Source organism: Pollachius pollachius (genome assembly GCF_949987615.1).
Source record: "Pollachius pollachius genome assembly, chromosome: 7".
In the NCBI taxonomy this organism is placed as follows: Eukaryota; Metazoa; Chordata; class Actinopteri; order Gadiformes; family Gadidae; genus Pollachius; species Pollachius pollachius.
In genome coordinates this window covers 16846689-16874310 of record NC_136940.1, presented here as the reverse complement: position 1 = coordinate 16874310, position 27622 = coordinate 16846689, and the positions used below count along the sequence as shown (strand labels likewise).

Sequence of the window (27622 nt, the reverse complement as noted above, 5' to 3'; positions counted from 1 at the left end):
AATGAACTGCTCTGTCTCTCTCCTAGTCTCTCTCCCACTCTCCTGCTCTCTGTTTCTCTCCCAATCTCTCTCTCTCTCTCTCTCTCTCTCTCTCTCTCTCACTCCCAAACATTCTTGTCTGTCTTGTGTGCTTTTGTGGTGTGTGAGTGAGAGAGAGCGCCGAGTGCATTAAAAGCCATGGCCAGCCGGTGAGTAATTCTTCCATTTTGTTTATTATGCCTGTACGTTTTGCATTTGTTTCTATATCTACACACAGTGAGACAAACTACAGGAATTTGGATTGGAAAAAGTGCTTAATGGAGTTGTTTGCAGAAAATCGAAATGAAAAAATAAAACGGTATGTCATTGCTGATCTGCCTGTGTTTGTGTATGTGTGTGCGTGCGTGTGTGTGTGTGTGTGTGTGTGTGTGTGTGTGTGTGTGTGTGTGTGTGTGTGTGTGTGTGTGTTCAGGAAAATGTCTTCCTGAATCTTTAAACCCCCAAGAATGTGGTTAAAATAAAAATTCCCTCGAGGTTCTCCCCTAATGTTAACCATACGCCTTTAAAGCCCCAGTCCTTAACTTGTTCTTTTTGTCTTGACTACTGATGGCTAGGGTGAGTTCAGGGGAACATAGTGTTGCTCTGTAACAAAATAATAATGTTCTTCAAATCAAATGTTGACACAGAATTTCTCACCAAGTTACAAGGGAATCTTTCCTTTTCTAGTTATGCTGTTAATGGCTCCATGGAAAAAGCAGCGGAGACCACAGCTTTTGATCAGAAAACAGCATGTTTTACATTGCATCATGGTTGTTCAATTTTAACCCCCAAATGCAAGATGCATATTTCGAAATTCTGACATATGCAAAGTGTCTGCACTTTACTCACTACCCTTTAGTCCCACTGAAGTGAGGAACAGCAAGGTAATGTTCCGTAGCATATCCAGCATCAAAGTGACAGGACCACAGACCTCAAATAGATGACAAGGTTGCTGCTGTTGCAGATTGTATCCATCGGCAAATAAAACAAAGGCCCATAAACTATGAAGGTATTATTGTAGCAAAAGTCTTTAGCACCTAGACCTGCAGATTTTGTATGCGTACAATAAAGTCACAAATGTGTAACTGTAAATTTGAAGTCGTAAATATTTATTTTGCATGTTCACTCTAAAGTCACAAATGTGTAACAGTACATTTGAAGTCGTAAATATTTTTTCTACCATTCTAAACACTAAATAGGGTCTACGAGTTCACAAGTCTGTGTTACAGGTGCACAAATCCTATCCTGTGCATCACAACTTCGAAGAGTCATGCAATTGACACTCTTGCTACAATCATTGCAGCGCAGTTGGTGCAAAACACATTCACACACCCGTGTTTCATAATCATGCCCAACATGCCCAAAATGTGTGCATTTCAAACCCAAATGTGAACTAATGCATCAGAAGTTGCACATCTGTGAAAAATTTCCTCACAAATAAAATGATATAGAACGCTATGTTGATTCAGCATTTTAATGAGTGAGCACAAGTCCATCGTTACAACTGCTCGAATCTGCTCCTGTCAGTCTCAGCTGTGGTTTTTTTGCAGGTAGTTTTGCAACACGTCTAGGTGGTACCGGTGGTACATGTGTAGCAAAAGGGATTTGTACCTGTATGAGGCAGAGCGTCATAGGGCGGGACAAAATTGCAGCAGTAACCAATGAAAGTCGCCGGCAGGGGGTGCTTTTTTCAAACTACACTGGGATCATCCAAGCTGACCATTGAAATACATTGAAGGACACTTGCGGCATGTTAATGTAATAATTTGGGGGGAATTCAGTTGAACTAAGTAATTTAATTTGACATAATGTAAGATAACCAACTCCGTCGTGTAGGATGCACTCTTGTCTACTTTCAAGACTCCAGAAAGTAAGAGTTTGCTTGGATGGTCCCAGTGTAGTTTGAAAAATGCAGCCCCTGCCAGCGACTTTCATTGGTTAATGCTGCAATTTTGTCCCGCCCACGGACACGGGCTCTGCTTCATACGGATATGAATCACTTTTGCTACACTTGTACCACATAGACGTGTTGCAAAAGTATCTGCAAGAAAAACAACAGCTGAGACTCGTAGCAGCAGATTCGAGCAGTTGTATCAATGGACTTGTGCTCGCTCATTAAAATGCTCATTGAACATAGCGATCTATATAATTTCATTTGTAAGGAAATATTTCACAGATGTGCAACTTCTGATACATTAGTTCACATTTGGGTTTACAAATGCACAACTTTTGTGCATGTTCTCAGATTATGAAACACGGGTGTGTGAATGTGTTTTGCACCAACTGCGCTGCAATGATTGTAGCAAAAGTGTCAATTGCATGACTCTTTGATGTTGTGATGCACAGGATAGGATTTGTGCACCTGTAACACAGACTAGTGAACTCGTAGACCCTTTTTAGTGTTTACAATGGTAGAAAAAACATTTACGACATCAAATGTACTGTTACACATTTGTGACTTTAGAGTACACATGCAAAATAAATATTTAGGACTTCAAATTAACTGTTATACATTTGTGACTTTAGTGTACGCATACAAAATCTGCAGTTACAGGTGCCAAAGACTTTTGCTACAATAATACCTTATAATAAATGGAGAAGATTATTGATTTAAATTCACCAATCGTATTACATTTGGAAAACCGCTACTTCAATTCAACTGTAATAAAAATCAAGACACAACAAGCATGGGCCTTGGGTTATTCTTCCTTGGGTCTTGAGCATTAAATTATAATAAAATAAGGGCTGATTGGCTGATTGAACTATGGAAATGCATCTTGGACAGCCCCCATGCTCGAAAAGCTCATACTTCCAAAAGAACAAAGCCATAAATAAAGTTTTGATCCTCTGTTAAAATGTGTTTTATCATTTCCACAGTGACCTTGTTCTTCAGGGGATAACCGTGAGATTAATATTGGAACTAGACCTGGCAGGAGATGGGCCTCTCTGAAGCCCGGTTAACCCTGACCCAACAACATGATGTTCTCTGTGATGTGTGTGTGTTCAGTGTAGAGCACCCTGCCGCGGGATACAGGAAGATCTTTGAAACGGTGGAGGAGCTCAACGAACCTCTGCCCACTGAAGTCACAGGTAAGATGATGATGATGACGAAGTTGATGGTGATGATGATGGTGATGATGACGAAGTTGAGGATGATGATGTTGATGAGATGTGGAGAGACTTGGATGTGCGGAAGAATACAAAGTGAGGGCAGACTTGACAGTCTGATACAGTGAGAAAAATGTTGGTATTGACAGAAGTGTTGGGCAAGTGGGGGAATGTGTGAACGAAATTTACAACAAAGTCACGTAAAAGCGCCACTAAATCGTTCTCTTTTTGTATGTGTGACTGTATGTGCGTGTGTGGCTGTATTTGCGTGCGTATGTGTGTGTGTGTGTGTGTGTGTGTGTGTGTGTGTGTGTGTGTGTGTGTGTGTGTGTGTGTGTGTGTGTGTGTGTGTGTGTGTGTGTGTGTGTGTGTGTGTGAAAGGTGTCCTACCATCATGGTTAAGTGGGAGTCTCCTTCGTATGGGACCAGGTCTTTTCGAGGTGGGGGCAGAGCCATTTCACCACCTGTTTGACGGACAGGCCCTCATACACAAGTTTGACCTGAGGGAGGGTCATGTGATCTACCACAGGAGGTATAACTACTGTAATCTGTTTTTGTCAATTGTGGCAGCTTGTGATGGGATCATGCTAACAGAAGCTGGCGTCAGCAACTAGCACACAGAGGGGGGTATTCACTGAGTGTCTGTGTGTAGGTACATCCGATCTGACGCATACGTGCGTGCCATGGCAGAGAAGAGGGTGGTCATCACTGAGTTTGGAACAGCAGCCTACCCGGACCCCTGCAAAAACATCTTCTCCAGGTTCTTCATTTAGGCCTTTTGTTTTTCAACTTTTTAGTTACTTAATAAGGTCATTTATAGGGCACTCGTGTCCTTATGTTGCTGCATGATGGAAGATGACTCTCTAAATGTTGTACCAGCCACAGACAATGTGGAGGAATCTGCTGGAATGGCTCATCTATAGAACAATGACCTACAGGCACACCCATATGTATGCTAATTGGAAACCCTCCCTGGTCCTCATGCTCGACCTGAAATCGTATTAAATTATTACAGCATAATTGAAATGAGATCATTGTTTGTAAAAAATACAAAATCATGCTACAACCTAATTAAGGCCTACAATCATCCGTGTGTGTGTGTGTGTGTGTGTGTGTGTGTGTGTGTGTGTGTGTGTGTTTGTGTGTGTCTCTGTGTGTGTGTGTGTGTGTTTGTGTGCATAGATTCTTCACCTACTTCCAAGGCATTGAAGTGACAGATAACTGCGTTGTGAACATCTATCCAATTGGTGAAGACTTCTATGCCGTCACAGAGACCAACTTCATCACCAAGGTGGATCCTGATTCGCTTGAGACAGTAAAAAAGGTGAGACCTGATTGGTTGACCACACAATCTGACTAGCTGGAGTATAACCTTGGTTTTTGTAACCATCTTTTCATCCAGCTGGTGCTGGGAAACACACAGCTCCATTTGTTTTTCATTTTCCCAAGAGTGTGTCATTACTTAAAATTATGTGTTTGTGTGTTTGTTTGTGTGTGCGTGTGTGTATCAGGTGGACCTGTGTGATTACCTCTCAGTGAACGGGGTGACAGCCCACCCGCACACTGACGCAGATGGCAGTGTGTATAACATCGGCAACTGCTTTGGGAAGAACATGAGCCTGGCCTACAACATCATTAAGATCCCTCCTCCTCAGAAAGGTGGCTTTGTGGCACACCCCATATTGATTGGGGTTACTTTTCCCAATTCTGTCATATCAAATTACCATGAAAGTACCCCAACAGACCTTGTACATGTTCCTTCTATGTCATTTAAATCGACTACCTTGGTTAATCTGTCTTTCTTCCAGACGGGTCCGATCCGCTGAAGAGGTCTGAGGTGGTGGTACAGCTCCCCAGCAGCGAGAGATTTAAACCCTCCTACGTACATAGGTATGCTGCCCGTGAGCTCCAAACCCTGCTCTCTCTCTCACAGGCCTCGGAAAATGAACATCAATCGGTCGATATTCATCTCCTCCTTTGTGTCTGTCTGTTTTGTGTAAAGCTTCGGGATGACAGAGAACCACTTTGTGTTTGTGGAGCAGCCGGTGAAGATTAACCTGCTTAAGTTTCTGTCTTCCTGGAGCCTCCGAGGGACCAACTACATGGACTGCTTCGAGTCCAACGAGTACATCGGGGTAGGAGGTGCACATGTCTCGGGGCACAATTGTTTGTGAAAGCGACAACTGTTTAGGAAAGAAACATGAACACATGATTATATTTAGATGAATTGAGGTGCCATAATATAATTGAGATTATTATTTTATATAAATATATATATATTCTGGATATAGTTATATATGAATAATATATAATATTGATTATGATGATAATATAATATTGATATAATCTGAATACATACTTCATGCATAAGTATACACTCTATCTGATGTAACCGTGTATGTGTGTGTGTACGTGTGTGTGTGTGTGCGTGTGTGTGTGTGTGTGTGTGTGTGTGTGTATTGGTGTGTGAGTGTGTGTGTGTGTGTGTGTGTGTGTGTGTGTGTGTATCGGTGTGTGAGTGTGTGTGTGTGTGTGTGTGTGTGTGTGTGTGTGTGTGCGTGTGTGTGTGTGTGTGTGTGTGTGTGTGTATTGGTGTGTGAGTGTGTGTGTGTGTGTGTGTGTGTGTGTGTGTGTGTGTATTGGTGTGTGAGTGTGTGTGTGTGTGTGTGTGTGTGTGTGTGTGTGTGTGTGTGTGTGTGTGTGTGTGTGTGTTGATCAGACATGGTTCCACGTGGCCACTAGGGATCCGGCTGCCTATCTGAGCAGTAACAAGTTCCGGACGTCGGCATTCAACGTGTTCCACCACATCAACGCTTATGAGGACCAGGGTTTCATCGTGGTCGACCTCTGCACGTGGAAGGGGTGCGTAGGGGTCTGACTCACACACCATACACACATTTACTATGTAATTCTCCCAACCTCTCTGTCCTTCTTTCTGGCACTGATGGTTTAAAAGCTGTATTGACTTTTTATATATTTTTTGTTGACTTTAGTACTTAGAAAAGCTCTATAGATTAGGAATACAATCAAAATACAATGAGGAACTGAAGGGGAAATGGGATTAAAGAATTACAGTTATATTTACCATTCTACAATACAATACAATACAATAAATTTCTTATTATTTAAGTAAATTCCACTTAATGTCTTTGAGTCAGTTTAAGTTTTTGTATTGCTTCTGCTCTTCGTCTGTTACTCCCTCTCTCATTCACTCATGCATTCAATGTTGTTGTGATTCATGTTATTTTATATGTATGTGTTTTTTTGTTGCCTCTGTGATTAGTAACTTAGATTTACGAGTGTTAATAAAGGTTTCTTCTCATGCCCTGCAGGAGTGATTTTGTGTATAACTACCTGTATCTGGCCAACATGAGGGCTGAGTGGGACAAGGTGAAAGAATCCGCCATGAGGGCTCCTCAGCCGGAGGTCAGACGCTACGTGCTGCCTCTAGACATATACAGGGTGGGCCCACACACACACACACACACACACACACACACACACACACACACACACACACACACACACACACAAACACACCTACACAGGCATGCACGCACACGCACCCACACACTCACACACACACACACACACACACACACACACACACACACACACACCTACACAGGCATGCACGCACACACACCCACACACTCACACACATACACACACACACACACACACAAACACACACACAAACACACACACACACACACACACACACATACCTACACACACCTATTTTCTCATTTTCAATTCATTGATATCAGAGCTGGCAGGCAGTCTGAATATGAATTTTTATTTTTGTATAGGAAGAGCAAGGAAAAAACCTGGTTTCCCTGTCCTACACCACGGCAACTGCGGTTCTCCGTAGTGATGGGACGGTCTGGCTGGAACCTGAGGTTCTATTCTCTGGACCTCGACAGGGTGAGGAAAACACACGCGCACACGCATACACACAGTGTGCGTGCGTGTGGCAGTACACAGTGTGTGAAGTACCTCACAGCACTGTGCACGAAGATACACACTGAAACTCAGAGGCCCAGACAGACATTAGGGGGAATTGGCACGGGCAAATTGTGAGCATCCGATTTCACTAGCTTATGAAGTTTATACATGACATTCATGTTCATTGCTCTCATTCTTTCATTCCTTTCCCCGTCTCTCTCTGTCTTCCAAAGCGTTTGAGTTTCCTCAGATTAATTACGCAAGGTGTTCTGGGAAGAACTACCGCTATGTGTACGGCCTGGGACTGAACCACTTCATTCCAGACAGGGTAGGTCAGCTGGCCACATTCACATGCAAGTGCAAAACACACACACACACACACACCTAAAAACCACCCCTTGAAATATCTTCCCACTATGAAAGCAAGATGAAAACATGTTCCTGAAATGCAGGCATGTTCCTCAAATACCAGGTAATTATTTAATAATTATATACAGAAAACACATTTTACCTGACGTTTTTCTGTTACAATACTATATTAAAATGTGTAACATTTGTTTGATCTTCTCTCAAGATCCTCTGAATGTAAGCACTTGTTGGTTGTAGATTGTCAAGCTCAACGTCCGGACCAAAGACACACGGCTGTGGCAGGAGGAGGACTCCTACCCCTCTGAACCTCTGTTCGTACCAACGCCTGGGGCCATAGACGAAGATGATGGTCGGTTCACACACACGCACACGCACACAGAAACACAAGCTCACAAATATCAACATGGTCTCGTCACGTTATCACTTAACACACATGCAGGTCAACACAGACGCACACAAATACACGATCGCTGGTCTAAATTCCCTGAATTCCTCTTGAACACACACACACACACACACAAATCCCCATGTCCTTCATGTGTACAGGTGTGTTGCTGAGTATTGTGGTGAAGCCGGGTGCTGAGAGGCCGAGCTTCTTGTTGGTGCTTGATGCCAGGCAGATGACCGAGCTGGCCAGGGCTTCTGTCAACACCATTATCCCTGTCACCCTACATGGCACGTACAAGCCACGGACCCCATAGCCTTTAGTGTTAATCCACTACCGTCGACCCCACCCCAGCCCTATCCTTGACGGAGGTGAAGAAAGTGTCGCTGCAGTGATATCTTCCAGCTTTTAGAATGGATTTTTCACCATTTGGTTGCTAGTGCCTTGTGTCCATAGATTGTTAAAGTGCCTGTCCCAAACATGCAGTTGTTAGCATTTCATCAGTCAGGTAGTGTATTTTCTATCAGCCACAATAGACGACAGATACTAGGTGTACATTTGATGTTAATAATGCAGTGTTACTATGCCTTTTGTGGCAGCACCTCAGGCCAAATATAATCAATCAAGGATAATAACCTGAAGGAACAATAGTAGGCACGATTTGAGAGTTAGAAAGAGAGCAATATCATAAAAAAAGCAAAAAATATCAACCCTCGCTCTCTACGTTCCTCAGGCATTGTGTTGCATTCAGGGAACCCACGAAGATGGGCTCCCTGCTGCAGGGAATCCATCTTTAACAGGCAAGAAGGGTTCTCTGCACCAATCAGGGAAGAGGTGCCCTGAATGGTCAAACATTATACCTAAATTGTACCTTTGGATATGTTTAATAATGTTCATCTATTTCAGATACATTGTATCATACTTTGTTTAATATCGGTCCGAAATATATATACATTTCAGTTTTATACAAGTAAACACCAGATTTACATTTCACTGCTCATTCACAGTATGTGTTTTAAATGATCAGAAGTCATACAAATATCAGCACTAACAATCGTCATACAGAATTAAAATACAAAATGTGTCAATTTTTGTTCCTACTACTTCAAATACTTTTCCATTCATTTGTATTCATTTCGTTGTTTATTTCCAGTGACTAATGAATGAAAAGATTAGACAAGGCATCTCTTGGAGGTGGAAGACATTTGAGAGGTAGTGACTGGAAAAGCTGTATATACTCAGTATACTGTATCCTCATATACTCAGTATAAGGGAGGCTCTAGATCCTCAGCAGAGGGGCCCTTTGCTTCTCTGTGGAGATCTGATATTGCTGTTGCCTGATGATGTCTAGACAGGCTCGGAGTACCTAAACACAAGGGAGAGACAATGTCATGAGGCGATTTTTTTTTACTTTTGTGAACATTAAAATCATCTTTTTACAGAAACAATGTCCCAAGTTGTCATTTCATGCTAACAATGCTAATAAAATACAACTAAATGAATTATTTTGTGCATTTGAGTGTTATGAAATAGTTTAAACAGGGATCCCATTTATAACCTATGGGCACAAAGAATGGCTTAGGAAAGTGGAAATGCCTCACAGTACATAATACACCCTAGTGATTGATTTCCTGTTCAAAGAAATTAAAGATAACCTCACTAATTTGAATTCTGAATTTCCCGGTACAAAGTAACGTATTTTGCTTGTCCCACACAAAGGCACAACAACTGAAAAAAAATAAACCTGCATCCTGCACCCCTTCAGACACAGTGACGCAAGGTATTTTCCCTTGGATGGCGAAGACATTCAATGAATAATTCATGACAATGTGACCTCAAACGTCACCTTACTAGCAGGAAAGTTAAATCTGAGCAATTGTACCTACTACTTTTCTACTCATTTGCAGTCATTTCAACATTTTTTTCCAGTTATTTATGTATGAAGAAAATTGGCAAGACATGTTTCTCAATTAGCACAGAGGTTAGGTGCACGGCACCAGTCTGATATATGGTTAAGGATGATTACATCTGAGCATTAGTTTGGATATGGTTAAGTTTAGGTATCAGGTTAGATATGGTTAAGTTAAGGTTTTGGGTTAGAGATGGGGAAGTTTAAGAATTAGGTTATCTAGGAGTTGTGTGACGTCACATTGTCATGAATTGTTCACAAGTTATTCATGCAAGGTCTTTGCCATCCTGGGACCGTAACATAGCTGACAGTAGTAGACTAAAGAAAGAATTAGCTGTACTGTGCTGATGGAAACCACGACAACAAGGAACAGGATTCAATTACCTTCCTGGTGTCCTGAGGGAGAATGATTCCATCGTCCCAGAGCCGACCAGATGAGAAGAATGCGGAGCTCTCCTCCTCCAGTTTCCTGTTCGCATCCTGCTCCTCCTCCTTGCCACCCGGGGGCAGCAGAGAGCATGCATGGCCTGGGGCGATCACAGAGACTCTGGCGTTGGGCCACAGGAACAAGAAGTTGGGGTCGAAGGAGCGCCCGCACTGTTCGTAAACGACAGGACGCAAGGATTGGATGACTGAGTGCTCCTAGGTGAAGAGCATCCACTGAATATGAAGCTAAACTGCAGGCGACTAAAATTAATCGTATAGACACCCGAGTTCATCTGGCCTCATCACAACCACTTACCATTGTAATCTATTTTAGAAAATACCTACAACTTTTTGTTTAAAGAAAAATTCCCATATGGGAATCACACATACAATACTGAGCATTAAAGACCTTCACACCAACATGATTGTTTATCTTCGGTAATCCACCAAATTTCCTAAATGCACTAAATATTCGTTGAAGATGTGACGATGCTTGCTTACCTTCATGACATGAGTATGCAGTAATTTACCAATTAAAATAAATTGACTAAAAGTCACAATGAAAGTCAAAGTGGTGCCGTTTTGTGCCAGTGTTAGTACCAGATCTAGAAGTCGGAAAGGAAACTCACCATGGCATAGCTGTCGACACCATGACAACCACCAATCACAACAGTGATCTTTGGGACCGAAGCACATGCCACCGCCGACATCATCGAACTCAGAGCCTTCAGACAGTTAGAGTTGACCTCTGCCTAAAACAAACACACACCTTATTGTTTGTGTATTACACACCTGTATGTATGATTATGAAAAAAAAATACATACAAGCTTACATTACACAATAATCAATAATTCACATTTGGAAGGTGGTTGGGGAGGGAATACCTGCGCCACGTCCAGCGTTTGCTTTGATCTGGGCACCGTGTTCTGGAGGAAGAGGAGGGGAATGTCTCTCTGGTCACACAACTGGACAAAATGGCTGCCTTTGAGTGATGCTTCATTGGACAGCTCTCCGTTGTTGGCTACTATACCCACTTGGTGGCTATCAATAGAAACAAAACACTTTTATCATGTTTTTTACGGGGTCGGGCAAAGGATCATGCTGATATGGTTATCTGGTCAATGACTCGCTGCATGTGATCAAACTCTTACCCGTGTATCTTGGCAAAACCAGTGACAAGGTTGGTGCCATAGCAAGCTTTGAACTCCTGGAATCTGCTGCCGTCTGTCAACCGACTAACTACCTAGACGGGCAAACAACAAAAAGACGTCAACATTGCATGCATGAGAGTTCATGAGAGATGTGTAATGTTCTTAATCCAAACATTATATCTGATTGTGTTCTAAACAAAGGGCTTCTCTGTGGGTTATCTGATACCATGCGGACGTCCAGGCTGTGGTTGTAATTCAGTGGAGCCAGTTGAAGCAACTCTTCACAGCCATGTAGAGGCTCCTCTTCGGCCTTCCACCGCTGCTCGTCTTCCTCCTGGGGCAGTTCGAAGTTCAGGGTGGAAATTATGTTTCGCGTGCACTCATAGGCTTCCTTCTCATGCTTGGCAAAATGGTCCACACAGCCGCTGACTCTGAAACAAGACAGACAGACAGACAAGTTAGAACAAGGGTGGCGCAAGGTGTTCGACTCACAGCTTAAAAGCGCTGGGTTCAATGCCCATAATTTTAAAAGACAATGAACTGAATTCACTTTAAGCCACTTTAAACAAAGTGTATCCTTAATGTCTTAATGTTATCTGCTGACATTTCAACTTATAAATTAATCAGAAGGAGTCTCTATGTATGATTGCATGCATGTATGTTAATCTTCAGATTTTCCCAACAACCGTTATTCTGATCGACTTCACACTTCTGTATAGCTGAGGACCGAAGGAAGTGCAGTGTCAGGTTGGAAGTTGTTTGGATGAGCGGTTCTCGTAAAAGCCTGCAAGAATGGGCGCTAATCCATATCAATTAATAGCCAAAAGTAAAAAACTGTTGCAATTGCAAAGTTTTAAAGTGTATTTGTCAGAAGCAGTTAGGGTTTAGGCACCAACTACTTTCTCAAGAACCGAGTCAGCAACCCTAAGTTATTTTGTGAATGGTGTTCTTATACATGGGGTCGAGTTGTGTGTGCGTGCGTGCGTGCGTGCGTGCGTGCGTGCGTGCGTGCGTGCGTGCGTGCGTGCGTGCGTGCGTGCGTGCGTGCGTGCGTGCGTGCGTGCGTGCGTGCGTGCGTGCGTGCGTGCGTGCGTGCGTGCGTGCGTGCGTGCGTGCGTGCGTGCGTGCGTGCGTGCGTGCGTGCGTGCGTGCGTGCGTGCGTGCGTGCGTGCGTGCGTGCGTGCGTGCGTGCGTGCGTGCGTGCGTGCGTGCGTGCGTGCGTGCGTGCGTGCGTGCGTGCGTGCGTGCGTGCGTGCGTGCGTGCGTGCGTGCGTGCGTGCGTGCGTGCGTGCGTGCGTGCGTGCGTGCGTGCGTGCGTGCGTGCGTGCGTGCGTGCGTGCGTGTGTGTCCCCACTCTGAGTGAAGCTTGGCTCCACCCAGGTTCTCTGGTGTCACTTCCTCTCCGGTGGCAGCTTTAACGAGTGGCGGGCCACCCAGGAATATAGTCCCTATGCGGTCCACCATCACCGTCTCCTCTGCCATGGTGGGTATATAAGCTCCCCCAGCTGTACACGAGCCACACACCACCGCCACCTACGGCAAGCACACACACCGCTCAACTGATTGGTTGATATATAAATAAATGTGGAGAGAGTGGTTATTTATGTATTGAAAACAAACCTCACACTTTTTAATGCTGATTAATGTTTGGGACTGTCTCATACATTGTTTGTGAGGTCTTGATTTAATTTTTCACACAGTTTAATTTTACCTGTGGGATTTTCCTCGCAGACATTATGGCTTCATTGTAGAACGTCCTTCCGCCTTGGTTCTTGTCTGGGAAGATTTCTGACTGCATACGTAGATAAGGACGCACATAGGCTTTGTAACAGCAAGTTTTAAATGTTACACTATTGACTAGGGCATAGAAGGTTAAAAGTATTGACTGACTCAGCTATGATTAAAACTGCTAAGTGGCCACTAATGGCTACACCTTCCATAAGGTAACATGGGATTTGTGGATTTATGTACTAATGCCCATAGTTGAGCAAACTATTGTTTTTTGTGGTTTGACTTTATATGGTTGGAAAAAACAGCCTAATCAATATTAAAGCTACAGGCAGCCTCGACAGACATTCACATGCCATGCTTGAAACTTTACCAGCGAGACATGGGGGCACATCTCACAGGCAAAGGGAATTCCTCACCATGACATATAAAACACAAGGCAGAAACAAGGTCGTCCATGTAGCTTCTTTGTGCCTGACAAATCCGCGCAAATATTTTCATTAAAATTTATGCATTAATCTCAGGATCCCTCATAACTTCCCTTTATAGAAAAGCTTTGTCATGCATGATCCTAGAGCACACAGACAAATTTGTTTTCTGAGGAGAATATTAGTGTTATTCCATAGCTTTCAAGGTACAGAGAAATCTCATTGGACTAACCTAATGGGCAATGAGGGTTCAGCATGTCAAATAAGGCATTTATTTGAGTCTCTCTAAGTTTGACCATGAATTACAGCTCCCACTGTGTCTGAAGTGGTACCAAATATTATGGAGATCTACCTTACTAAACGTTTTACTGAATTAATAAGAATCCCTGCAATAAAAAGGTAACCATAGTTACCCAATTCGGAGCTGGAAGAACACGGAGCTGGAAGAACATCTTATAAAGCTTTACATTGAACCAAACCCTGTGCACAAGTATTTACCTGAAGTGGTAAAAACGCGCCTCCAGAATCAACCAGGTAGACACATGGGAGGCGGTTCTGGATGGCCACTTCCTGTGCCCGCAGCTGCTTCTTCACTGTGATTGGATAAGCGGTGCCGCCCTTCACGGTGGCATCGTTGGCAATGAACACGCACCACAGGCCATTGATCCGGCCTATGCCTGAATGAATGCACAGTACAATCACATGATGTGGGATACCCAGTTAGACACACAGATAAAAGGGACGAAGCAGCACCCACACCCTATATGGGGTGCTTTATATTTAAGTGATTGTAAGTGTTATGGCTTGAGCTTTATCAATAGAATGATAGGGTTTTGGCTGAAGGCTTCAGCAATATAATGATAGGGTTATGGCTATAGGCTTTAGCAATATAATGACAGGGTTTTGGCTGAAGGCTATAACAATAGAATGATAGGGTTATGGCTAGAGGTTATAGCAATATTGAATGATAGGGTTATGGCTATAGCAATATAATGATGGGGTTATGGCCGTAGGCTATAGCAATAGAATGATAGAGTAATGGCAGTAGGTTAAAGCAAGAGAATGATAGAGTAATGGCTGTAGGCTATAGCATGAGAGTGATAGGGTAATGACTGTAGGCTATAGCAATAGCAACAAAGGCTTTCTAACCTGTTAAGCATCCAGCTGAAGGGATATCTCCGTAGGGCAGACCCAAACCAGCGAACGGCGAAAGTTCCAGGAAGTCCTCATCATCCAAAAGCAGGCGAAGGCGATCAATTACCAGCAACTTCTTGTTCCTCTGAGTGTGTCTGGCAATGGCATTCTCCCCACCCCCCTTTCTCACCTTCTTCATCAACTCCTCATACCTATGATCAAGTGTGAAAGGAGAGAGAGAGAGAGAGAGAGAGAGAGAGAGAGAGAGAGAGAGAGAGAGAGAGAGAGAGAGAGGATCTACATGGTGAGTGCACATGTTTACGTCATAGTTAATGTAAACTTGAGTACCCATTCGATGGCGCATATGCAAGCATGTATAAATGGTTCAAACGCACTTGTTTTGGCAGGCAGTGCTGTTTTTAAGGTTAGCTTCGCAAACATGCCGAAATAAAGGCTGGAGGGGCAGGTCAAGCGCAGAGAAGGCACTGGGCAGAGCTCTTCTTCTTCTTGGCCCGGAGCTCATGGGTCGGGCAGGACTTTGCACACGGTGTTCTCTGTGTCTGGTCGATTTAATGACAAAAAGGAATAAAATTTGATGCATGACTACATCTGCATACCTAGTTATGTGAAATGTATGTGAAATAGCTAGCATTGGACATCCCCTCACAGTTTTTGAAAACGAGACAAGTGACCCCCATGGATATAATTAGTTATCTGTATTATTTTCAGGTCAAATAGTTTGTGTATTAAAGTGATGAGAGAATAATTGCTTTGTACTGGCCTGAGTGACAGGATTTGGAAATTGGAAGCAGAATGGCAAGAGAAGAAGCTGCAATGCTCTGGACTCCTGCAGCACGGGGTAATGTAGTTATAACTTGATACCATTAATACATCACCTTTAAACTCCAGTATACTGAATTGACTTATGGTGCTGGAACACATAAAGTGTAAGCCTGATGGATGTCAAAATGTAAACATGAATCATTCACCAGTCTGTTTTTTTTCCTGCCTTCAGTGACAGAGAATGAGAGAAGGACGCGTTTCCTCCTCCACAAACACTCCTAAAGATGTGAAGAATGACAGATAGATACTCATTATAAAATGGGTATAATCTGAATGCATAGGCTTGTTTGCAACTGGGTCCACCATCAATCGGTCAATCTTTTGGATAGTTTCTCAATTCAACATATTATAATGCACTTATTAAACTTCAAAACAATATTGCAAGACATATAGCTTTTATCAAGTGATCATTAAATGGTCCGAATATTAAACTGTGCCAAAGGTCGACTGGCGGATTTGAAGCTACTTTCATCATTGTATACACATAACACACGTATTGACTGAGAAACATACCTTGTAATGTAGCGGTACATTTGTTTAATGTTATTTCTACAATATAACAACATGAAACCTATACAGAGCATACAATAATGTATTTAGTCGGAGCTAATTATACTTCTTCAAATGTGTTTCAGTGTACGTCGAAACAGCTTCGATGCAATGCTGCCACCTACTGCATTGGAGAGCCCGTATGATACGTTTACCATTTCAATGGATTCTGAATCCAATGGATCCATGGATCCATACCTTATTAAAATCATGCATTTAACAGCAATATATTGTCTCTTTGTATTTACCTATTGACTATTTATATTTCCATATGTTAATCTATCCTGGCCCAATTTTAGTGGTACATGCATTTTAATTATTGTCAAATCTTTTTCCATTTTTAAATATCACTTGCATCCTCGTTATATATTTGTCATCTGTAGTCCATTATATAATCACTGAATTTATCAAAATTATTACGATTCAACATTCACCACAGCTATAAACAATCCGCTCCGGTCCCCACCAATAGAGGATGTTACAGTAGAGCATGGTTTCTCAACGGGGGAGGGGGGGTTTAAACTTTCATGGTTTTCAAATCTTTTTGGTGCAAAAATAGGCTACCTGAATAGCCTATGCTCAGTGTAACGGTGGTACAGCGCGGTTCGCGGCCAGAGGATCAGGGTAAGATCAGGGGGGCGTTTGCTCAAAAAAGGGTGAGAACCACTGCAGTAGAGGCTACAGTGTCAGAGCCGCACTCCTAGGAGCGCATTTGTGCCCCATGGACCTATTAAAGGTGTGCCCAGGCCCTAGTTGGTATTTATCGATAGATGGCGCTGTCGATCAATAGTCGGATCTTCGCCGCCAGCGATCGGACCATGGTTCGGACGGGCCCACGCTTAAGGAGTAATTCAATTAGGTTTCTCAAAGATGAAGCCAGTTGACATGACTAGATATCATCAATATTCATGGCCTTTAATTTATACTTCGACTTACTGTCCATGCATTGACAACGACCAAGTTGTTTGTGTTCATAATATACAAAGTGTCGGCTATTCTATGTAAAATACATTCAAATTGGGTGCAAAATGCCCCTTCGTTGTTTATGCTTGTATCCCTTCTAAAAAAAAATCACATTTGAATTAGCTTATGCATTTGACACGGGGTGACGAGGAGAGCATTTCACGTGTACAAGGTCTGTCTGCGAATTTTATTCCTGTTTTTTCCTGGTACCAAATTAATGTAGGTGCACCGGTGGGGCGGTCCTGCATGCTCCTGCATTTCGCTGATTCAGACGGGGAGGCAGGCACTGGGAGGCAGGGACTGGGAGGTGTAGCAGTGTGGGACTGCACTAGAAGAGGAGAGCAGTGGAGAACGACGCGGGCGAAGCAGAGCTTCGAGCCAAAGTGCGTGTCCTTTTGTGTGTGTGCTTGTTGACGCTGCAGGCGGACTGGATTGGGAAACCAGCGGCAGTCCGGGCGAGTTTCAGCGGGGGATACGGTGTTAAATCTTGGAAGAACTTGGGATAGGACTTCGCCATGAGTTGGGGAACGGAGCTCTGGGTATGTAGTCCATGTCGTCATGTTTTTTCGGCAAAGCGTTTTGGTGTTCTTTGTTTCTGCGGAGACAACCCACTTAACCTCATATTTCGGGAAAGGAAGGTGCCGTGTTACCTTTTAGCATTGTGTAAGAAAACGGCTAATGTTAGCCAACCGGCTATTAGCCGATACGGCTAAGCTAGCTAATCTCCCATGCACCTTCGCCGTAGTGACAGCGGGCCAAACAATAGGCAGGTCCCGCAAAAAAACATTTCTCAGTCATGTGAGGCAAACCGCTTTGGCATCGCAACAAAATACAATGGGATCTTTTATAATCATTTACCTCAGTGATGTTGTTGGGAATGTACCATATTATCAAGATGATTTTTGTGTTCTTTTTCCATGTCACACCCTTTTTATCAGTGGGGATCGCAGAGTCTGGGATACCGCTGTACTGGGGCAGTGAAGGGCACAGTGTGGTTTAAATAGAAAGAAAGATTCAGCAAAAATGTATAGCGTGAACATATTGTAAAAATCACTTCTCATTGATTTTATCTGAGCCATATTGCCTTTTATAGAAAAACTTACAGAGAGAGAGAGAGAGAGAGAGAGAGTGTGTGTGTGTGTGTGTGTGTGTGTGTGTGAGAGTTACTACTGGGATGGGGGGGGGATTGTGATATTTCTCCATTGTGGTATTCCGCTGTGATGGGAATTTGATAGAGGAACTCTAGGGTTTGTGCATCTCCTTGTCTGCAGCATGTAATACTACTGACTATGCTAGGACCTACCGCAACATCATTTGTAGACAAATTAAATTGAAATTATAACGTTATTTGGATTGTTTTTTTTCTCACTTCATGGTTATTGATGAGAATTTACTGTTTTGTCATATTTTTGCGGTTACGCAGTTTCTTGTCAATATTATCATAATGCACTAGTGCGTTTGTGCATGCACCTTGTTTTGGTGCTAGCATGTGGCTGTTGTGTCCTGTTGGCTGTAATCCATCTTCTTTGATCATCCTATTACTGGGCTGCCTTCCTGTTCTCCATCTCTCACACACACACACACACACACACACACACACACACACACACACACACACACACACACACACACACACACACACACACACACACACACACACACACACACCCACTATTAGGAACAGCCTGTATGTGTTTGTAGTGTGTGCTTATACGTGAGGTGTTTGTGCAAGGTGTATGTTGCCATGCTGTGTCTGGTCTGTTAGGCGGAGGTGAGCCAGAGGCTAGCACAGTGAGGCAGGTCCCCTCTGACTAAAGGACTAGAGAAAGACGGGTGGTCTGATCCTCTGCCTGGTCAATAAGAAAGCTAGGAGCAGACTAGAGATAGTAAAACGCCCGAGGTAGGAGAGCAGACGTGTTTCTAAACTGGAGCAAATTTGCCATCATGCCTGCTTTGCTACATCCACTATGCTACCTTTTTTGAAGTAGTATATTTACGTATCCCAAAACTGCTCTCATGTGGAGACACTCTAATTGAAATTCAATATATGCCTCGTAAGTTTTTTGTTTGAAGTTTCAAGCTTTTTGGTTCACCTCTTTAGTGGTGCGATTTTTGGCTCGGCTCACTTAAGGAACACACTTTCAGGAGCTTGGGTCTCTGTGGCTAGCCAGGGGTTTCACATTGGATACACCCCAACGCTTTCCCGTAGTGCTTTTACTAGGTCAACAGTCTGCTGCTTAGCAGGTGGCAGCGGGTGTGTATGAAGTCACATGCTGGATGGCAAGGATACTGTCCCAGGTCCAGCAAGCTGTTAGTGTGGGGCTGGCCAAGCCTCCTCTCTGCCTCTGTCTCTCTCTCTCTGTCTGTCTCTGTCTCTGTGTGGAGTTGAGGGCTAAGGGAGGAGAAAGAGAGTGGGGAGACAGGTGAAAGGAGCAGGGAGAGAGTGAGGAGATGGGTCAGAAGAAGGGAGAGGGTGGGGAGACTGCTGTGAGGAGGGAGGATTTTCAACAACAATTTGATGAACACCGCTCCTTCCCCCAAACATCTGCAATGCAACAGCTTATGTTCAACAGATTCTCTCTTTCGCTCTTTGCCAATAGCACAGTTGTCCAGCAAAACAACACAACACTCATGCACAAGACGTGCATGATTCTATCTCTCTACCTCTCCCCCACAGCTGGTCGCTTCTTGCTTTTCGCTCGTTTTCAAAATATGTCCCAAGCTCCGCCGCCCACACTTCCTTTCTCTCTCACCCCTCCCCCCCTCCCTGGATGCAGTCACAGCTGTATCTTTTGGAATAGACCCGTGCTCACTTAAGTCTGTTCAAATGAAGAAACTGTACACTGTACACACAGTGAACAATACAATTCACTCAAAGTCAAAGAGCTACCTTACTAGTATGATAAGATCTTCTTATCTCCTAAGCCGTCACCATATTACCCACAGAAATCCTTATTACTCAAACCAACAAGCAACAGTGCTGGGGGTGGAGGGTGGATTTCACACAGCCGGTCACGGTGTATTTGTTATGTCCTTTATTGGGATTTCGTTTCCCAGCCTGCACTTAATGTTCCAAATATGAACAGTATGTTTCCTCATAAATGCTAGTTAACATTCAACGGCGCCTGCCATTCCCTTTACCCAATTGATTTGTATTCTGAAAGGTTTAAGAGTATCTCAGTTAACCGCTTTGCAAAGGTAACCAGGGGGCAATATGTAAACATGGGCATGTTTCCTTGAATTCAATGCATGATGCTACGCTACTGCATAACTTGTCCCATTAGTCAGCCTTTTCCCTACTACCGAGCCCTTCTTCACGAGGGGGACTTGTGGTATGACTTTCTGGAACAGTCCGGCAGTTCAACAGCAACCCTACTTTTACAGCACATGGATGTGGCGGTATCCAGATACCAAATGAAGGAAGGAAATGTCCATCGCGGCACTGTGTGGAGGTTCTCTGCTGGCTAATACAGCTGTGCGACAAGGTCTCTCTCTCTCTCTCTCTCTCTCTCTCTCTCTCTCTCTCTCTCTCTCTCTCTCTCTCTCTCTCTCTCTCTCTCTCTCTCTCTCTCTCTCTCTCTCTCTCTCTCATGCTGACTAACTAGTAGAGGATTAAAGCACTTCCAGGCCTCCTCTGTGTCACAGCTGTTTTTTTTTTTTTTTTCGAGACTTAAAACCCCTGCCTTCCTGTCCTACTGGCATGCTCAGAAGTGCCTCTCTCTCTCTCGGCTGACCCCTCTATTGGTCTGTGACAACAATTTTATTATTCAGCTACATTATTAGACCGCAGATAAAAAAAGCAGGTTTGCGGACACATGGAAACTTGGAAAATTTCTGGAATTCCTTTCTTACCCTGGTAATTTTCCCTAGATTTCCAACCCAGTCATTATGCCAAAGTTTTGCTGGGGATGTGAAAGAGAAGTTGCATTTGTATGTATGCTGGTAGACTGGGTTCTTAATTCTGCTATGAGTTTAAGGCTTTTGTCAAGGTTAGTTGTTTACACCAAAGGCTGCTTCTGTGTGTGTGTGGAGATGAGTCCAAGGTTTCTTCAGTGCCAGGGTGTGATGTGGGGCAGTAACATACCTACTGTTGATGAAGCGGTGTATGTGTAGTAAATTCGTCCACTCTCAGCTGCAACCGGCACAGATTAGCAGCTCAAGTACCATCAGCTGTTAGGACAGATATAATATTACAGGAGCGACCGGTAAGACTGAGGACTTAAAATGTCGAACAGACATTTTATGTATCTCCTGCTTATAGCGGTTGTATTAAGCTGCCTATTAAATATTGTGCTGTTTAGATAGTAAAGGAAATGAAAAATAATTGGCTCCCTGTGAGCCAAATTAAGGTTATTGTGGTAGGCATTGACATTGTTGCTACTGTGACATTTTATTGAAAAGATAATTAAGATAAATAAGATTAATAAAATTACTCACTGCTAAATTGTCAAATAATACCACCCAGTTAAACAGAAGATGAGCTAACAGACATTTCAAGTTTCAGTCTATTGTTTATATTTTGTAGTTAATGTTTCCCATGGTGTTGGATCTGTTTCCTCTTCTGTCCTTAGTTGGCTGTTGTCTAGCTATGATTACTTTTGTTGCTGTGAATGGAGGAACCGTGTGTCTGTGTGTGTGTGTGTGTGTGTGACTGTGTGTTTTTCATGGCAATAAAAGTGAGACAAAGTTCATAAATTGCACCATCTCTATTTCTTCTGTGCCCTTTCCTTAAGCTCCTTTGGCTTTCCTTATTAGCAATGCCAACAAGCACACACCCCTAGCCCAATATCACCTGTGTGTTCAATCAGGATCTGGCATGTTGACACATTGTCTCCCCCTCCAAGGCGTTGAGGTGACATGCGGAGAAGGTGTAAGACGTGGAAGGACAAGCAGGATGTTAGCTTCCCAAACTAAACTGAAACTGTCAAGATTAAAGTTACAGGGGCAAGTTGGCGGCTTTGTAACAATCACATTTTAGCATGAGGCGGTGCGTTGTGTTACATTGTCGCAGCTTCCAGATCAGCAAGGAAGACTAGTTTACTTAATACTAGATCTAAAACGGGGTGGTTTCCCTTTGGGCCTCATGCTTTTGTCGGCTTCTAGTAGAAGTCTAACTTTGTGTGCAAATTCAGTTTTACAGCATGGAGAGGGTTTGGCTTGTTGATACTGCAAACCACTGAAGAATTTTTAGTCATTCTATACAGCTTTACAGCTTTTTTATCGCCTCCAAGAGCAGTTACACCATCACTGTTGGGTAGTGAGGGACAACTGATTGTCTTCCTCGTATTTGGTTAGATTCTGAAATTCAAATGTGTAGTTTATAGTGAACATCACTTCTTGCAATGATAATCCGAAACGGTTCCACGGTTTCACCAGATGTGCAGACTTGTTGCTTTGGGTCCAACAGTCTTTTCCCAGACATGTAGCTGTGTGTCTCTTTCCACTCCACGGCAATTATACTTCCTGCATAAACATCACGCTATATTATTTGGAGAGGAGATATTTTATCAGTCTTGCCCATCCGTTTGTCTCTGTAGAGAATTTCTCCAGCTGTAGGAAATTTTATTTTATTCTTGTTGCGGTTAGGAATCAAGCACATAGCATGAATAAAAGGTGTGCAGATACGTTGCATATGAGAGACACAAACTGTCTCAGCCCCTGACACAGTATGTTTATGCGGGCAAAAGAAATTAAGCTAAAGTTACCAGAGTGACGTTACTATAGTCACCAGGCTGTTTATTTGTGCATGTGAAAACACACAAAAGCGGTTCAGCATGGAAGGTTACTGGTCCCCCTGGTAACCTGCTGCTTGTCTATCCTTCGAGTGCAAGGCAGTCGAAAGCATTACGTATGCTCCTTGCTACTGCACACCACACTAGTCTGGTGATCATAGAATAAATATCTCAATGCAACTTACTATTTCGTTGTCCATTTTGCTTTTGGTATTTTGTAGGATAAATAAAAACATACAAATGTTCTTAACCCTTCTGTCATAAAAAGCCACCTAATCTAAAAAGTTAAACTTCAATGCTTTATCCTCCACATTCAATCTTTGTTTTTCAGTTACATTACCTTGAATGCAGCTTATTCTGCCTCCTAGAACAAAAGCCTTTGACCCGCAGAGGAAGTTGACGATCCAATGAGATGTTATCTGAAGGCTTGTTGTCCCACTTCTCAGTTGTCTACTCTCAGGGAGATCCCATGGACCAGCCAAGGGATGTGGCCCCATGCTCTCTTCATTAGTGCAAACTAAGTTGACAATGGCATTACTATATAAAAAAAAAAGAGGAGCTGTTAATGATATTGGAAGAAGGTACTGCTATTTGTTGAAGTCGTCACTACATACATTTAACGGGCAGAATATTGAAGGCTAAAAATGAGCTGGATTGTTCTGTTATATTGGCTATTATTACTGATCAATTATCTATAATCATTTTAATTATTTGACTGTTTGGTTGGGTTCATGTCTCCCAAAGTCAATCATTGGTGGTTGTACTATAGCATCGTTCCGGTAACTTGAGCTTCTGGAGGTTACTTTGGCCCAGTAGCAGTATCTCACTGCATAGCTTTAGTCTGCTGTCAGCAGGCAGTCGGTGCATATGGGGTTAATGGTTAACTAGAAAACCCCATGATTCTCTAACTAGGCCGCATTGGTCTCAGTCTCTAAGTGCATCCGTTTTGCATTGAATATAATGATGCATATAATTACGTAAAAAGGTAATTCCTAAAGCCTATCTGATTTGGTGACGGTAATGGTTGTAAGTCTTCTCAATGTGGGTCATGATCTTAGCCTGTGCGTCTTTTTGACAAATGTCTGCCAGGAAGTCAGATGGGATTACAGGCGACTGGCCAGCCTCAAGCACAGCCTCATGCGTCCCTAGCTGGGGGGGAATCTAACTATACATCCATGGAGGAAACGAGAGGGCATTCCCTTTGAACGTTATGCCGTATTGATTAGGGATCGACCGATATGGATTTTTTTAGGGCCGATACGATACCGATTTTCTTTTCATCAGCCTTAGCCGATGACCGATACCAATTTTCTTGAGCCGATATTTGGAGCCGATGCTACCCTGGAAATCCTGAGTTCTCGCGAGAGCACAATTTGAATTTGCTCAGTTAGTCACTCTGGGAATGAGCAATATACTCGTGTATATTCTGGGCCTTTCAATAACCCTCTTAAGAGTCATAGCCTGGTATTAACCGCTGTAATCAAGCCAGATATATGCACTCAAACATATGTCATATGCTAAATCCTAACTTTGATTAAGAGAGTCAGAAGACTATATTGTGAAGCGTGTGTGTGACAGTGCCCATGTCTGTGTCTGTCACATGCTAGAACAACAAAAAGAAGGATGTGTTGAAGATGACTGCATTTTTTTAATGATCAAGCGAGCTGTGTCATCCAACTGCTACACCACACACCCTACATGCTGTATTCTACAGCAAGGAGAAACCAACAAAACCACAAAGTATTTTGCAGAGATGCAGACCTCCACAACCCAAGTGTGTGTGTTTGTGCTTGACTGTGTTTGTGTATTTCCTTTTCCCAGTAGTAGGACATACATCATCCAAATAAGTGTGTGTGTTACTCTTGGTCACCACTTCCTTGCCATGATATGAGAGGGTCCTTTCTGGATTAGACACTCTGCAGCTGCAAATCTGCAGCTTCCAATAAAATAATTTCAGCGTGTTATTAATGCACTTATGGCATGATTAAACATAACATTAACCCTCAAAGTAGTTCTCCCAAGATGTCTTAAAAATGCATTATAGTAGCCTAAACCTTTCAACGTTTTTGCTGTGGTTTACCTGGGAATTTACTTGTCTGCATGCCATGCATGTATTCATGTGGACTAGACCAGTCCAGCATGCTGATCAAAAGATGCAGACAGTATGTGCTGACAAATCTCAAGTTTCCTTGCTGTAGGTAGTCAGTATTGTTAAAGGGACTACTGCTGACAAACTCTAACAAAGAATGAGCTGAACAAGACGTGCCCGTTAGCTTGCCAATACTGACCCAAACAACCATGTGTTAGTCAAACCAATTGCTGACGGAGTGGAAGGCAAACTGTTGTGAACATGTGGACTAGTTTGTCGCGACTCAAATGCACTGCCACGTATGAACCCTGAACAGACACATGTTTTTCTTGAGTGTTGGGAGTTCAGTTAGGGTAGAGGGTGAAGGTCACTGGTAGAGCAGTCCCATAGGATCTGCAACCACTGTAATGTTGTGTGTTTCTTTGGTCATTTAGCTGAAATGCAGTGCAAAGCCAATTCTTTCTTAACAGCCACGAGGCATTTTGACAAGTTAGCAAAATACTTGCCTCGTAAGTCGAAAAGTTGTTGAGCAAGAAGAACTGTACAATGAATCACTACAGATCTCTGGTAATTATCTGAAATGGGTCCATAGTGGTTATTCATTTAGGAGTAGGTAGCAAACTGATTGTCATGAAGACAAGAGAAGTGAACTTACTGTGTGTGTGTGTGTGTGTGTGTGTGTGTGTGTGTGTGTGTGTGTGTGTGTGTGTGTGTGTGTGTGTGTGTGTGTGTGTGTGTTAAAAATCGGATAAATGCCTGCTAGCCAACCAAACAACCACAAAAGTAACTGAGATTTCTGGATTAATATGCTATCCTCCATACATTGCTTTCTTGTTCTACATGTGACTGTTGATAGCAACAGCCAACCAACCCCTCCTACCCCATGCTTCTGCATGTCCTGCGGGTTGTCGGCTAATGTGTGATGTATTCTCTGTGAAATCGGTGGTCCGCAGATCAGCTGACATGCTGGAATACATGTTGCTGTACTAGTCTCATGGTGAATCTAGAGGAGCGGTTATCTTGTGGAGAGGACAGGATTAAGGGCTGTTGCTGCAGTATACGGCAGTTGCCAAACTCTTGTGGTGTACAACTCTAGTTTCCATGGACAAATGTGGTGTAAACCAGGGCACGTTAATGGGCTGGATTATTTTTAGCAGACTACATATAAATTAATCTGTCTCTCTCGCTCTTTTTGCTCTCTCCTTGGTCTAACCAGTCTGTCAAGGTGTGTTTGTGTGCGCATGTGTGCACATATGAGGCAGTAGGCCAGCAAGACAATAGAGGAGATCAGGTTACTATGAAACCTGAAGACGAGCTAGCCACAAAGAGTATTGCCCAGGTGTGTGTGTGTGTGTGTGTGTGTGTGTGTGTGTGTGTGTGTGTGTCCACTGAAATGGGAGGGCAGACCAAAGGCTGATGGGAAGGACTGTGCTCGCGGGTGTGACTGGTGTGTTTATCTGTTTGGGTATGAGCATTCTGTTGCTCCAGTGTCCATGACATGCCAAGGTAAGGTGTTCTCTCTCGATGAGGGGCATAGCATTACCATGATTTGAGACTGATCACCATGACGTTTCACTTTTAGTTAGCGTGGTGCACCAGCACACGTACTGATACTGATATTGTTCACTGACGTACATGAAGTGGTAACTCTGCATGAATGAATCCTTGTGTTTTGATATTATACTATGCCTTTGTGGCCAGTACCTGAATCTTGCAGGTTACCTGATTGTGTGTGGGCATTTAAGGATATAGTTTGATCTCATTGTAGAGGCGAACAAATGAGCACTAGTCTCCCTTAGCCTTTTCTGGTGATGGCCCAAAAGCTGAATGCTCCCTCTGTATTCTCTCACGGTGGCAGAGCTTCCTGGCCTATATATAGACCTCTCCATGTCTTTGTCTCCCAGTCTCTCTCTCTCTCTGCCTCTCTATCTCTCTGTCTCTAGCTCTCTGTCCCTGTCTCTCTCACTCTCTGTCACTCACTGGCTCTCTCTCTCTCTCTCTCTCTCTCTCTCTGTCTCTGTCTCTGTCTCTGTCTCTCTGTCTCTCTGTGTGTTCAGGGAGGCCAGTGACAGTGCGTCTTGGTAGAGTTCAGATTGTTAACGTCATCCATGCACTTCATTGAAGACACATGATATACAAATGCAGTCTCCTCTCTTATCGTCTCTTCCTCTGTATTTGTTCAATCCTCCTCCCCTTTCTCTCCATCCCTTCCTCTGCTAATGAGTTCAATAGTGAGGCACAAAAAGTGTTTGTATTTCATGCTTGGCTATGTTGTGTTGCCAACTGTTTAATGTGGGACTAAAGCTCAGTGGTGGTGGGGTTGTGAGAGATGTGATTCATGTAGAGGTTGGTGTATTTGACTATTACAAATTTCGCATTGTTCACTCGTCCTCAAAACATCTTCACGAAACAAGATTTAAATTTTGCTGCGATGTGGAAAAGGCTTCAGCCATGGCCAATCCTTAACTCTCCATTATGGTCACTCCCTTCACCGTTGTTTTAGCTAGGTTAATATCAGACTTAAAATCCTTGGTTGTTACTGCCAACAATGTGAACGTCTCCCTAGAAGAAGAATGTACACCCGTATTCTCTCTGAAGAGGCTTGATTCATTCTACAAGTGTCTTCCCATGATCGTGCACCATTAAATCAAATACTTTAGTGTCCTAAATGAATAATATGTCACTTCTATATCTCCCTGTGTCTGGTTAGTACAATAATGACAATTAATAATAATAATGATGATGATGCGTCTTATTTCTATGGTCAGGCAGCTTTTGTAGTTTTATCAGACTTTTTTCCTGTTTAACCAGTCACCAAAGGAAGACCTTGTTTAGTAAGAA

General features: G+C 43.2%; 3 protein-coding genes across 6 annotated transcripts in view; 2 read left to right on the top strand and 1 right to left on the bottom strand.

The window, feature by feature from the left end:
* Positions 1–156: 156 nt before the first annotated feature.
* LOC307077992 (retinal Mueller cells isomerohydrolase-like) lies at positions 157–8168 on the top strand (the record flags this gene model as incomplete). 2 transcript variants are annotated; one of them, XM_079739520.1, is made up of 14 exons in its annotated part: positions 157–188; positions 3026–3108; positions 3508–3658; positions 3779–3886; positions 4309–4450; positions 4638–4785; positions 4935–5016; positions 5129–5261; positions 5846–5988; positions 6459–6588; positions 6939–7053; positions 7308–7402; positions 7681–7792; positions 7990–8168. In XM_079739520.1, the coding sequence occupies 14 exons, from the start codon at positions 178–180 to the stop codon at positions 8142–8144; spliced, it is 1608 nt and encodes a 535-aa protein (XP_079595646.1). In that variant the 3' UTR covers positions 8145–8168. The 2 variants fall into 2 exon arrangements, with proteins under 2 accessions (XP_079595646.1, XP_079595645.1); XM_079739519.1 differs by lacking the exon at positions 157–188 and having other exon boundaries at positions 2955–3108.
* A 22-nt stretch (positions 8169–8190) lies between these two features.
* LOC307077989 (methylcrotonoyl-CoA carboxylase beta chain, mitochondrial) lies at positions 8191–16064 on the bottom strand. 2 transcript variants are annotated; one of them, XM_079739514.1, is made up of 14 exons: positions 15962–16064; positions 15595–15666; positions 15387–15452; positions 15001–15165; positions 14621–14817; positions 13970–14148; positions 13027–13107; positions 12670–12848; positions 11542–11746; positions 11316–11407; positions 11049–11205; positions 10793–10915; positions 10122–10334; positions 8191–9194 (listed from the first exon to the last, which is right to left on the bottom strand). In XM_079739514.1, exons 1-14 carry the CDS (start codon positions 16030–16032, stop codon positions 9108–9110), a joined length of 1887 nt encoding a protein of 628 aa, XP_079595640.1. In that variant the 5' UTR covers positions 16033–16064; the 3' UTR covers positions 8191–9107. The 2 variants fall into 2 exon arrangements, with proteins under 2 accessions (XP_079595640.1, XP_079595641.1); XM_079739515.1 differs by lacking the exon at positions 15387–15452 and having other exon boundaries at positions 15962–15996.
* Positions 16065–17275: 1211 nt separating this feature from the next.
* The window catches only part of fnbp1l (formin binding protein 1-like), a 36917-nt gene continuing 26570 nt past the window's right edge, over positions 17276–27622 (top strand). For both annotated transcript variants that reach the window (XM_079739517.1, XM_079739516.1), the window contains exon 1: positions 17276–17499. In XM_079739517.1, the coding sequence (XP_079595643.1) occupies positions 17476–17499 (24 nt within the window). In that variant the 5' untranslated portion in view covers positions 17276–17475. The remainder of the gene's footprint in view (positions 17500–27622) is intronic.